Source organism: Strix uralensis, chromosome 4 (assembly GCF_047716275.1).
Source record: "Strix uralensis isolate ZFMK-TIS-50842 chromosome 4, bStrUra1, whole genome shotgun sequence".
NCBI classification, from domain to species: Eukaryota; Metazoa; Chordata; class Aves; order Strigiformes; family Strigidae; genus Strix; species Strix uralensis.
The window spans coordinates 8243174-8257222 of record NC_133975.1 but is presented as its reverse complement, the minus strand read 5'-3'; the positions used below and the strand labels follow the sequence as shown (position 1 = coordinate 8257222).

Genomic DNA, 14049 nt, shown 5'->3' with positions numbered 1-14049 from the left:
TTACTCAAAAAGACCTGTAGGTCTTAAGGCACAAGACAGTTCAAAAAACCTCGATCTTAATGAAGAAAGAAGTTCAGAAGAAATTATGATGCCCAATATACCCAATGGACTAACATGTGCATTTACAGTTTCATAGAGAACAGCAAATAAAGGTAGTCTGAAAAACTGGTGCCTTTAATGAAACTATTATCTCCAGAAGATATTACAAGGCAAGTTTAGTAATTCTTTAGCAGTAACTACTCAATATGTATCCTCAGATATATTTTCATACCTCACTACTTGGGCTCCTACCATCCACCAAAATCACAGTACTTGGTTGCATAAATATTCTTAAACCTTAAGAAAGTACATTAAAAAGGCAAAGTTCTCTTGCATAATCCAAATTTTTCATAAAATAAATACCACATTCAGGAGAGGTGTAACAGTTTTATTTAAACTACCAAAGATCTCCAAGTCTAACAACGCCTTTCCTTTCCATGTATCCCAGAGAGCTAACACTGAAGTGTGCTACCCTCTATTATTAAAGCTAATGAAGTTCCCCAACATTAAAAAAAAAAATACTCCTACAAAATTTATGCTGACCACCTACATTTGATACCTATATTTAATTTGTTTTATCGGAAGTGACTGTAGTGTTAGTCCCTTAAATGTCTTCATGTAATATTTATTCAAAAATAAAGGTTATATCTTACTTTTAGAAGTGTAGGAATGTACTTCTCCCATGAGTTACTGTACATACTTCAGGTACTACATCTTATTACACAATTAAAAAAAAATATTTTAACAGTAGTATGAGGTATGTTTTTTCATCCGGTTTTTCATTCTCACTGGGAGATGAGCTAATCATGTATCACTCCACCGATTTGATTCCTCTGATTAAAGACTGACCTCCATAATCGGATCTGTGTTACCTGAGTTTATTCACTTACTGAAAGGGACAGTCTCACTATCTGAGCTTAATGCCAGTACAGAAATCTTCTCTGGATTAGGTTCTAGCCAGTTCAGGTCCCTGCTGCAACAGGAGCTCTATTGCTAGTACAAGGGAGGCACTGGGAATCATCAGGGGAGGAAACAGAGACAGGACTATGCCTTTTGATTGCTGCTTGTGTTTAGATCATCTTTAAGCCAACCATAAAATCGCTATTGAAATATTTAAGCTGCTTTCCAGTTCAGCTCCCACAAGTAGTACAACAGCAACCTGTACAAAAAACCCACCTGCTAAGAAGAAGATTTGGTAACTACATCACACACTAAGAAATGCCTGGCAGAATTTAATTTTTTATGTTTCAGAAATTCTAGAATGGATTAAATAATTTTAACAAGAGAAGAGACAAGCATAAAACAGTGTTGCACACATTACCTGTCCCCTGAAAACCAAACTTGTTTTCTTCTTAACTCATGGCTAACCATGAGTAAGGAAACTCCGTAAAGTGCCTACTCAGTTTTCCATTCATCTTAACATAAGAGGAAAGGTTCGCAGTTTCAAAGACTGAGGTGTGATGAAGCCAGCAAAGCTACAAGCCAAGTGGTGTGAAATCACATTTAGAGTCCATGCTGAGACAGGAATGTACCCAGAGCAGAGATCCCCAGACATTTCCCATTCCTAAAAGCAGACTGAAAACCCTCATTTTTGTGACTAAAGAAAGCAGCTGTCATAGAGCCATTGTCAAGGTTACAAGTGTTACCCTGAACACACCCTGGTTCTTCAAACACTCCCCTCTTCTTTCTGGACTAGCCCTTCTCCACACACTATTCCCTTGCACACCAGTCCAGATGAAATTGTTTAAAGCCATTGTTTAAGGCTGTAGTGAGGTCCAGGACTGGCTACATCCATTCTGGATCAAAAAGTTGTTTAATGGTCTGATAACTCAAAGGTCAGCCAAAAATATCTTCTTCTTCTTTTCCCCTCCACAGTGTCGTCTTTAGGTTTTTCAGCACTTTTCAGCAAGTCTGAGTTATTTATGAGATGAGCAGTATTCCTATGAACCCCTGAAATATTTTAGGCATTTTCAATTATTTAATTCCTTTATGATTCAGAGGCCTATACATGATAAAAGCTACGTTTTAGAGCTGAAGAGAAAAAAAATCTTATCACTAGTCATCTTCTTTATGAAATTTTAGGAAGTGTGATTTTCATCTAAAATGTGACATAACAAGATTCCCATTAGCACTCATTCGTGTAAAAAATTCCTACTGCGTTTGATGAATTACCACCTATCACTTAGATCAGATCAAACTCATGCTACTAAAACTTTGTATCCACTACTAATGTACATATGCCCCTGTCTCATGATACAGTCTGCACAGACGTACACTGTAAAATCAGTAACTAAATTGCGGCTTCCTTCAATGATCACATTTGTGAATGAATCTGAACTACGTATTTGTTAAAAATTATTTCAGAGGCTATATTTTTAACAGATAAATATATATCTGAAATAAACCTGATTTATTAAGGGCAACAAGTCAACAAAATATCCTACGCAAGACACCATATATTCCTGAATGTGGATTTCAGCCACAGAGATATTAGATGTGAATATCCTTACTTTAATATTGCATTAACTAAATTTAAATGTGTTAGTGTGTGTTCCAAGCCTGAAAATTTTCTTCCTTTTCCATTTTTATAAATACGCATTTAGTAATGTACCTTTACTGAACCTCACACATTCAATTCACTTCAATATACTGCTTCCCCTTGCAAGGTAGGATGGATAAAAAGCAGGAAGCAAATTTATGTCTACTACCTACAGAGTACACACTGCTCAGTATTCATAGATGAATCAAGGGAGATGACCCTTTGGCCTGAAAAACTTAAATACTTAACATAAGGGTTAACTTGATGATAGAGACATCCTACTTTATTTTACACTCTATTAGAAGAGCTCCAAATTGCATTGTGCGACCTGCGAATCAGATAGGGATCAGAGGTCGTCACGGTGACAACTTTAAGAATTCATGGCTAGATCTGCATAACAAGATATTTTTAATAACTTTGTAACAGTGGCAGGCTGCATAGCCAGTGCAAAGCATAAAATACACGACAGCAGCATTCAGCTCTAGAAAATAAAAAAAAACAAAACAAAAAACACCCAAAACATCACACTAGCTGATTAGACACTTTAACAAGATAGTACTGTTTTGAGGGTTGATTTTACAGTGTTTTGTTTTATATCAGTCCTACATCCTATAGGACTTAAACCTGAAAAGCTCTTTTAGCTGAAAAGTGATTATGAAAGATGTTTCACAGATAGAAATAATTATCATATGATGGTTAATATGGGGGAGGAGGGAAGCATAAGCATCCGTACGACTTATTAAATATCTTGTGTTCACTTTAACAGTTATTGTTGATGTGGCTTTGACAAATAATAGCTAGCCAAAACAAAACTTAAAATGTTGCCTGGGCTACTACTTTGACCACACAGACATTATTAACCTTTTATTTATTCTGAACACATTACATGCTAATGATGCATACAACCTGATAAAGGACATCTTTAGGTGTAATGTTGATTTAATTATCAAATATTCCAGTATTTCTCTTAAGTTTTGGAAAACACACTAACAATCAACATCAAGTTACTATTCAAATCTCAACATTAAACGCTTTTGGCTTTCAAAGGGCAACTTTGTTAAGAGTTAGGGTTTTTGTTTGCGTGCAATTTAAAAGCATCACCTGAGGAAAAGACTTCTTATACGAAGGCATCTCTCTTGCTCCTTGGTCTGGGTATGTTTTAGCAGACGGGGGTTCAGGCATGGCGAGGGATCACTAAGGACAATTACTTACCCCCAAAACCAACTTCTCCAAAATGAAGAAAAGAGGAAAAAAAGGAGGATGTGAGTACAAGAAGCTGTTACAGAAAGCAGTCAGCTAGACTGGATTCTCTATGGCTACAGAAAGAAAAAACAATACAGCCTTTGCTTTTGATCTAAAATTCATGTGCAACTTTTTTTTTTAAAGCAGGCACTAACTTAACTAAAAGACAGACTTAAAGAGCTGGTTACAAAGCTACAAGATGATTAGGTAGAAATAACTCATTAGCATTGATAAAATGCCAAGCTGTAGTCGAAGATATGGAAAAAAAAAGATCAGAAATAGTCTTGCTGCCAAGTAATTGGTAGAGTTCTTGGCTTAATTCATTACATATTAAAATTTTAATATTTTTATGTATTAAAATATCTTAAGACTAAATTATGACCAACAAATATTTAGCATGTAAATATTATTTGTAACAATTTTCTAACATTATTATTTCAGAAAAACATCCGACTTATATTGCACTAAGGTTTGGGGATCAGATCAGGTTCTGGACAACACAAGGACAGCCTTCTCCAAATCTAATTATTAATGGCATTATTGAATTCAACCAGATGTTTCACATGGATAAAATTAAGTACATGAATAAATCAAGATCCAAGCGCACGCTTAGATTTGACAGACGATAAGGAAAGGTGAAACAAAAAGTAATGAAGGCAGTTAATGAGAAACTATGTATCCCTGATTGCTAATATAACTTGAAATTAAAAATTCAAAATGTAATAGGCCTGTTAAATGATCACTGTGCTGACAGACAAATGAGCAGGATGTTTCTCACATCATATTATCTACTGGTTTCTATCTGGCCAAGTTTAGCCAGGTTGAGTAGTAAACCTTTTATGGCCTCCCAAAGGTAATTAAGAGACAAGTATATTCTCAGTGTACAAAATATAGCTAACGAACCACATTTCTATTAATAATGTAAGAACCTCAAATATTATTCTAATGTATAATCCTTTATGGAAATTATGTAAGTGAATCATGATTTAAAATACAGTCCATACTTGTTCTCTCCTAACTTTTAAAATTACAAGATCATTTACATCTAATCAGCTGCAAATCAGACATTAAAGAAAAAAAAAATAGTGTTTTAGGAAAAGAGGGAAGACATTAACAAATTAAACTATTTGTAACCAGGAAAAGTTATTTTTAAAGGAATGTTTCAGCTGCAAGTTATTCCTACAAAAGAATTAGAACTCTGGAAACAGGAATTTCTATTTAAACACCAATCTCAGCCAATAATTACAATTGTACTTCTATAATAATTTATCTAAATAGAGCCAAGAATTAACTCGGAGTGTCTCTAGTGTATTGCTGTTGTAGTAAGTTTACTTGGAGATGATGGCTGGCTTTGGATAAAGGTGGTACAGAGAAAAATGTCGAGCATGCAGTATGCACTCCCTCTGCTGGGCACTCAGATTATCCTCAGCAGGCATTCAGAGAAAGGAAGGGGTATGTCCGAGCACCCAGGTACCGTGAAATAAAAGTCCTTTTACAGCTTCTGCCCTCTTCCTCTAGATTCAGCTAAAACTCAGACTCACAGAAAAAAAGTGTTTCAAAATTCCTGTTTATGCTCTCAAAATGATTCATACCCCAAACAAGTATTTAACTACAGTGAACATAACTTGTGTAAGCACACAAAAACTCATTTGCCTTTGACGAACACAGTAAGACTGTCATTTTCTGTGTATCATCCACCCCTTTGAAAAAATAACAACTCAGGAAGAAATGTCTGGATAACTTCTGATCTGCTGGGGGCAGAGCAATGGGAAGAAGGAATACATAGTCTGGGCAGCTAGGATGTATTAACATTTTTATAAAACCTGCTGCAAGGGATCTGTTTCTAGGCAGTCAAAGGATAACCTTTGTTGTTCTTTTCCCTCTCCTCCCACAGCTCCCAAGAGGTAAGCGCAGAATGGTGCCACAGCCTAACTTGCATTGGCAGGGTATAAGTGTTTCATAAAAACGATGGCCTTCTTTATAATTAAGGCCTTCTGAGGGTTTGAATTTTTCACTATCATGAAGGAGGAAAGAAAGAGGTGGTTATATCTCATGTCACTATAAGCCATTTTAAGTCAACGTGTCTCACTGCATAAAGGTCTGTGTTTTCCTTCAAGTGACTTTGTATGAGAGAAATTCCGTAAGCCTACAGAAGGTTCTCCTGTAGTTTGCAAAGCAGTGGGACTTTTCCATTTTTCAGTAAAGACAAAGGCAAAAAAACTTCAGAAAAAAAAAAAAATTTGTGCTAATTTTCTAACGTGCTCTGATTGCCTAAGGATGCTGCCTTGCTGACCTGTGCTCCGTGATCTGGAAAACAAACTGAGAAACAATGGAAAGCTTGGAGGTAATAGTGAGTATTGCCAAAAGCAGACACCTTCCTGCACCAACCAGATGATTCTTCTGTGAAGGTAGGCCAGGTAAATCACCAACTTCTTCCCCTCAATGTAATTTCCATCCAGCTACGCTGCTGGTATATTCATATTGAAATGTAGCATCAAGAATTACTCCAAATATACATGCCTTATTTGTATCTCAGCCACATGCATGTATAACTGCTCAGATAAACAAGAGTACCAATGACATGTGGCAATGGTAAGGGACTCCAGGATCTTCCCTCTTTTAAGTGGCAGTTTAAATCTCTGCAGGATTGAGAGATAGTGGAGTTTATAGCACTAAACCTCCAGTTTCATTGTCTCTCACTAAACCCTTCCCTTTATCAACTTTCTTGATCTCAGTCTGAGGATGGGCAAAGCCTTTCCTCCCCCCTTCCTGGACAGAGCAGAAACAAAGCGTAGAATGGAACAGATGAAAATGGGGGAAATTAGTGACCATAGAAGCACGGAGAATGAGCGTAAAGGAAAATCAGAAAGCCTGAGGAGAATGGGCAAGCCCAAGTCCCCAGTCAAGTTTCCAAGTCCCTATCATTCTGGTTTGTATTTGCTAATAAAATAAAACCACTTTCTCCCAGAAGGTAAGGCTTGTCTGTGGTGCAGGATCATAAATACACTCAAAGAAATGAGCAAGTACACAAACAACTCACTTTTACATGCCCCAGCTAACAAGACATGTACCTCAGATTGCAGTCACTAGTTGCCAGGAAAACCACTATCGTATCCAAACGTAGAGATGTCACAGACCCACTACAACCTAGACAATTTACACCAGACCCTCCACACTCAGACACTTTCTTTATGCTCGCTCTCTGCTTACTAAACACTCCCCTTCATTTCTAGGTGTGCTCATCTCTGCACATGAGCAGGTCACAGCACTCACTGACTCCACAAGCTAAGAAATAACATCTGTAAAACACTCAGCATTGCCAGGACAGGATGGCTGTGAGCCAGTGCTTTGAAGGACAAACTATCAGTACTTCTCTTGCATCTAAAGATACAGAGGATACCAGAACTCTGGCATGGCAAGAACTATAGCTCCAATAACACAAGGACGTACAGACAGAAGCAGCAATGCTGAATTAAAGAGGAGCTGTGTGTAGTGTTTCATATGCTGACATGTAAATACTTGACAGATGGGGATTTAATAATCATGGTCTAAGAAATGCTGTTTATTTTTGTTCTATCAGACTCATTTTACTGTGTTTCTACATTTCAAAGTCATTTGACACATGAATAAAAGATAATTTATACAGTTTCCTTCTGCAGCACAAAGCTTTCTATGTTCAGGTTATAAATTTAAAAGTAACTCAGCACTAACACTAAATTTGTGTATCTTCCACTGGAGAAAAACCCTAGGGAATAATTATATGTTGTTTTCAATGCTTAAGTAATACCTCAATCTGCATTACCTCATTTTGAATGTATTCTTTATGAGCATCACTACGTATTTTCCTTTTTTTTTCCTTCTAACAATGGAATTTATTAGCTTTCAAACATTATATATATAGCATTGATCAATCTCCAGAAGTGGTAACAATACCACTTTAAACACATACACATGCACGCACGCACACACGAAAAATCAAGGCTTGAATGTCCTTTATATCTTGCAAGAAATATAGCAACCAATATTCCATGCAGAGGTGCAGCAAATGAAGTCCTGTCAAGCAAATGGCAGGAATGACAGCAGATGTCTGGATTCCTTCATAGCTGGTTGCATAAAGGTAGCACACATATTTCACTGAAGAAAAAAACCCTCTGACAAGACAGTCTCAGTACTTTTCATTCAGAGTTGGCATTTTTGACTGGTGTGGTACATCAGTAGGTATTAAGATGATGAACCAGATTAATCTTGATAAAGCTTCATTTGCACAATGAAAGCAAAGTCTACAACACTCAGTCACGGCTAAACGAGGCTACCACAATTTAGTCCAAGGTATAATGTCTGGATCAAATTCTTACAATCCAGTCATAAACCAGACTCCACTCTGGACTCTGACCCAAAACACTTATTTTCATGTCAAGCTATACAGTAATTTCATTTGATCGCAGCCAAGAGAAATGAGTATTATGCAGCTTTTTTTTCGCTACATAAACAAGCCAGAGGCTCCTTTTTGGATCTGAATACAGTATTTGATCTTTCAGAATCCGTTTATTCACAAGTTCTACCTATTTCACAACAACTGTCATACGTAGCTAGTCTTCGTGAAGTATTTTGACACTTTAAAGCTTTATATAACAATTAATGCTCTTAAGATATCCTAAATCACATTACATCCTCACTAGAGAGAATAAATGCTCCAAAGCAGAGACACTACTTCCCTGAATTATGAGACACAGGCATAGTCTGGCAAGTTGTAAACACACTGTTTACTGAGAAATATGCACAAAAGAAGCTGAGGACGTAACAGTGTTACACATGAAGAAATTTAGAGTAAGTAAAATCTGAATTTAACCACTTCTCTATCCTAACCAACAACAGCGCTACCTTACGTGGCTTTGTCTAATAACGAGGCTCTGGCATACTATACAGGTGTTTAGTGCAAATTTCTTGAGTGAAGCTGCAACCAGCTGAATTAGTGTACTTTTCAGTAAAACTTGTGTTGAAAACTTTCCCGGATTAAGGCTTAAGAGAACGTACATTTTTTGTATACAAGCTAAGCATTACTAATGCTCCCCTCTAGTAAAACAGAATTTTAAGACGCTCACCACTTTTCTTTTTCTTGCTTTAAAGGAAATGTTCATTTCCTTGTATTTCTTCATAGCAGTCTCCAATTTATTCTTGAGATCAATGACACATCTTAGCCGATCATCATTTATTCCTGCTCTGGTAAATAACTGCAAAGAAAGAAATCAACATTCTTACTCTTTTTTCCTAGTCCTTTAAGACAAAAAAATATTTTCAGTTTTCCTTCATAATTAACGAAACAACATTGTCACAAATTCCTTTATTTTACAAGTAACAATTAGTGAAGCCACTTTTCCTATCTAGAATATAAAAGCTAACAGCAATTACTAAAGACAAACAAATAATGAACAGCTGCTATAAACATCTCCCAAGAATATCCTTCTATAGGACAAATTCCATGCACCAGGCTCCTGAGCAGTAATATCAATTGACAGAAAGGACATACTGTTTTTCTGAAACAGACATGTCTGACAAAAACAAGCTGTTTTACTTTAATCCTTTGTGAAGGAGCCCCATTTTACGATACCTTAAAAAAGAAAGTATGAGCGTAGGTAACATACCTAATGCTGAGAGCTATCAAGCAAGTTCTGTGGCTGCTTTTGTCCACCCCTGCTGAAATAGAAATCTTTTCTATTTGCACCAATGTTTCTTCAACCTCAATTTCCTTTTTGCCTACTCTCCCTCAAGATCTACTGTACCCCAGTCCCTGCTTTTCCATATTTTTATAAAAGAGGTGAAAAAACTGTCTCCATCTCACCTGAATCCAGGACTGCACAGAAGGCCAGAACTTATTTCTGAGAAGTCTGTGAGCATCCATGACATTGTTTATTATGGCACTATTATCTTCATTCTCATGCACTTTTATATCTATTCAAAACAGGGGAAAAAAGAGTGTGTGACGTTTATTCTTCACTACAGGAGCAAAAGAAGGTAAGTGGAAGAAGTAGACATGAACCTTTCTAAAGTATTTGATCACTTCAGGGATAATTACAAACATCAGGATGTTTCTCTGTTCAGTATTGATTATTCTACCATTATCCACACATTCAAAAAAAAAATCAGAGGAAAAGATGAAAAGCTTTCAGTCTAGTGACGACAGAAAGAGCTGTTAAACCATCACTACTAAGGAATTGTCAAATAAACCACAGCCAAGTGCAGTCTTACTATTTACATCACATCTTGTCCTAAGTACAAATGAACTGGACCTTACTAGACCAGTTTCTGCATGTTCTGCCCCAGTGGCAATAGGGACTTGATTGCCAAAGAAGCCAAGTAAGCCACTACCCAAGTAAAAATGGTACTTTTCACCCATTAGTCATTCACAAGCCCCAGGGATACATTTCCAATTCTGTTTTCTGCCAGCACAGAAGTAGATACCTGCCTTACTGGCTCTTTGCACATGAAATTCTGTTAGGACAGCATTTGCAGGAAACTTCACTTAGACTGCCAAAGCACAAACCATCCTAACTTTTCACTTTAGCAAAATTATATAAAAAGGTATAATCATAACCCTTAAGACTTCCTAGCAAAACTAATTACTTCTCTTGTAAATTGTCAGTAGCAAGGAAAAAAAAAAAATCACCACATTTAAGAAACACTCAATTGTAAGATTTTTAAATTATCAGCTTACACCCCAGCTACAGAGAGAAAGAAAGAGGTGAGTAGTGAAGTGTATGAGAAAGAAAATTATATATGGTAAACAGATTTTTTTTTTTTAACACAGGAAACTCATTACAGGTGCTATGAAGTGTAATGTGGTTACAACTACTAATTCAAAAGTTCAGTCTTAGAAGGTCATTAATAAAATCTGTTAATCACATACAAGGACACCCAAACCTAAGAAAGATTACTAGATGAACCAGAAATAGAAGAGAACTCCAAAGTAAATCCAAGTGATGTCCAGGAATATGGTGTCCAGGAACCCCAGCATTTAAGTCATAGAAAAAAAACCCAAAACCCAAACCATAACTACACAGCATTTCAGACAAAGGCTGCCTCCAGCTGTATGTGAAAAAAATTTTCCAGGTACCTGTGGAGATTTCAAGGTCTAGCGTATATTTATGTGAAATCAGCCCATGGTTCCTAACAAAAGTCTGGTAATCATCATCACTGAGAGCAGGGACACCAGACTGAACTTCTGAGCATGTGCCTCCATCTAATTCTTTAGGCTCAGGCTTCTCCTGTTTCTCATCTAACTCATTGCTTTTATCAGTTCTAACACACTGAGAAACAGAAAGAACGTCCTTGCTGCAGCATGGCTGTTCATCATCCGTGCATTCAAAACAGGACTGGTTAACTTCCACCTGGGAGGACAAGGGGGATGCAGGCCTATCCTCATTAGCAGACGTTTGTTTGTGGGGTTCCAGTTCTGTGTTGTTCACAGTGAAGTCAAAAGGATCTGGCATCAGAAGCTGGAAACAGTTTTCCATCTCTGTCAGTGTGTTGGCAATCTCTTGGGACATCTCTATCAAGAGACAATTGTTGTAGAATATTGTTAAATACTGCAAAACGCTAATGTCTCCAGAGCAGACAGATTTACAAAACAAATATGACTGCCACAGGGGCAATCCATTTATCCAGTAATCAGTGATAATTTAGCCATGCAGATCTCTCCCTGCTGCAGAAATTGTCCTTATAGAAGTGACAATACTTTTCTTAAGCAGGAAATCTAGAATTTCCTGAGCAAGAAATTTAGAATCAGCATTCCTCCTTTCCCTATGCTCTCTGAAATTTCACTGTGCAAAGATCATACAAGTACTTCATAGAATTTGAAGGAGAACAAGGTTCAATGAGGATATTCTTCGTCATATTGGTGGGTGTTCACTCTACAGCTATGAATGTTATAGTTGCTTGTAGGTGTAGCCATGAATAGATGCTATTGCTCAAAAAGCTGCTACCGATAAGAGTGACTTTAAGAAGGTTAAATCTCTTTAAAATTCCACCCTCGTGTCGTTTCCAGCAAGCAGAATAAATGCAGACACAATTGGATGCATTGCATATGCCAAAGTTAGTTAATTAAATCACCCTTTGTAACTGCAACACAATATACTCACTATCTCTGTTCTTCTTTCGTATTACAGAAATATGTTTGCTATTTACATATTGCTTAGAGATTCCAACCCCAGTTGGACACATATTTTTGCAGCAGTACAATACTTTTCACAGATATCCTATACTGCATCCAGGATTCCTGTGCAGACCATTGTCTATACTTCTGGAACACGATGACTGTATATACAATATAATTAGATTCATCAACCAACAAGGTATTGAGAAGTCTGTGCCTAGTCAATGACACAGAAATTAAGCCACTAGCTCTGAAAAGTCTCATGATATGTTTGCTTGAGGTTATGCATTCATACTTTACTGAGTTACAGACCAGACCTTTACTTGCCAACATATTTTTTTAATCTCTTCGTTCTTCCTGAGCTCACAGGACTGCCACTTGTTTCCCCTGATATTCTTTAGGTGAGAGAGGCAGAGGGTCAAGATCTAGCAAATATAGTATTCCCACCCTCTGGTGTGAGCTATTATTTGGATAGCTATTCTCTTAGAATCTGTTTTATATAACCTTAAAAAAGGTTGCTTTAAAAACAAAAAAACCCCAACCCACACTAAAAGAACTAAAGCAACTCACCTTCCATTTCTTTTTCAGCTCTTTTGGCTTTTTCTTTGTAAATGTTATCCAGTCGTTTTTGCTTCTCCTCTTCCCTCCTCCTTTCAGCCACAGTTCTGGCATGCACATCTTGAAAATCCACCTAAGGAGGAAATGAAGAAAAAAAGTGTAACGTTCCTCATACGAAATTTATAGAAAATCCATTTCCTAAGATCCTTATCTGTGGTGAAAAATTCTCTAACATCAGCGATCAGCCAAAAGCTCAGCAGTACCTCCTTTTATCTCTTCTCCTCCTAGAATCAATAACTACAGTAATTCTGAATGGAGTTCTTACTTCTACTAATAAGGAACTGCTGAGAATCAATAGCTTTCAGAAAGGAATCATAAGGTAGAAAACCAAAATGCTTAGATTTCCACACCTAAATTGCAGGAATAAACTAGGGTTTGGAAGACCTCTGTCACAGCACTGGAGACACGGGGTTAGGGGGAATGGACAGGAAGAGACTACACAGGGTAAGTATTCAGATTACATGAGAACATCATGCTAGGGTCACTATTAGTAAAGGAAATCTAGGAAAATTTGTAAGCACCATTACCACAAGAGTACAGATAGATCACTTACTGAAGAACTTCATAAGCAAGGAAAGTAGAAGACATTCAAATGCATTAAAAAAGACCAAATTTTGGATTTTACCATTATATTTGTTGGATTTGGGCATTGGGGGAAAGGTTATCATTCAGTCTCACTTTATTTTCTTATGACGAAAATATAAACATAAATCTGAGTGATTCAAAATGCTGTTTCTTAAAATATTTTCAGTGGGTTTTTTTTTTTTACTTTGTTCTCAGAAGGGCTTGAAAACGTACATAAATTTCACTTGTACTTGAAGGAAAGGAGTCTTGATTGTGTTACTGCATAAGGAAACCTCTTCAAAAAAGGAAAACACAGTATTTTTGTTTGATTGCTACCACGTAACTCTCATTAACTTCAATATAGATTATGTTGAGTGCTGAGCAAGTCTATACTTTGCTGCTAGTAAAGTTCTCAGACTCTCTGGTGCTGTGTCTACATTACAGGCACCCATTGAACGTTTGTCCTTATTGCCACTGCTGGATGACCAAGCTTGTCAACATACGGTAATAGTTTCCAGGTACTGACATCCTACACCAAAACACTGAAGCTGTATCTCACCTATGGGGTATAGGTGCAGACGACATTGAGATCACTCTACAAATGACAAGTCTCACTTTCTATCTAGTCCTGGAAGACCTCTCCTGTAACATGTCCTTACTAGCCACAGGTCAAGCAAACCCAAGTACATCCTACAACTGAAGTTTGCTTGCTTTTGCACAACCAAGAATTTTGTTGGTGTCTCACCTCAAACTTACTGAAACATCTGAATATTCATTCAGCATTAAACAAGTAAGTAACTCCATTAAACACTATGGAAGTTGAAAAAACAAATGCTTGAATTTGGGCTTAACCACATGCTAAAGTGTCTTGCTATATAAATGTTACTGCTGCTGCTGA

General features: G+C 37.0%; 1 protein-coding gene across 2 annotated transcripts in view; it reads right to left on the bottom strand.

Annotated features, from left to right (window-relative positions):
• UVSSA (UV stimulated scaffold protein A) overlaps nucleotides 1–14049 on the bottom strand; it is a 56058-nt gene that overhangs the window by 39836 nt on the left and 2173 nt on the right. Inside the window, exons 3-6 of one of the 2 annotated variants that reach the window (XM_074865554.1) lie at nucleotides 12540–12660; nucleotides 10932–11366; nucleotides 9660–9769; nucleotides 8923–9051 (exon numbers count right to left, since the gene is read on the bottom strand). In XM_074865554.1, coding sequence (XP_074721655.1) covers nucleotides 8923–9051; nucleotides 9660–9769; nucleotides 10932–11366; nucleotides 12540–12660 — 795 coding nt within the window. The remainder of the gene's footprint in view (nucleotides 1–8922; nucleotides 9052–9659; nucleotides 9770–10931; nucleotides 11367–12539; nucleotides 12661–14049) is intronic. The other variant, XM_074865555.1, reaches the window with a different exon arrangement.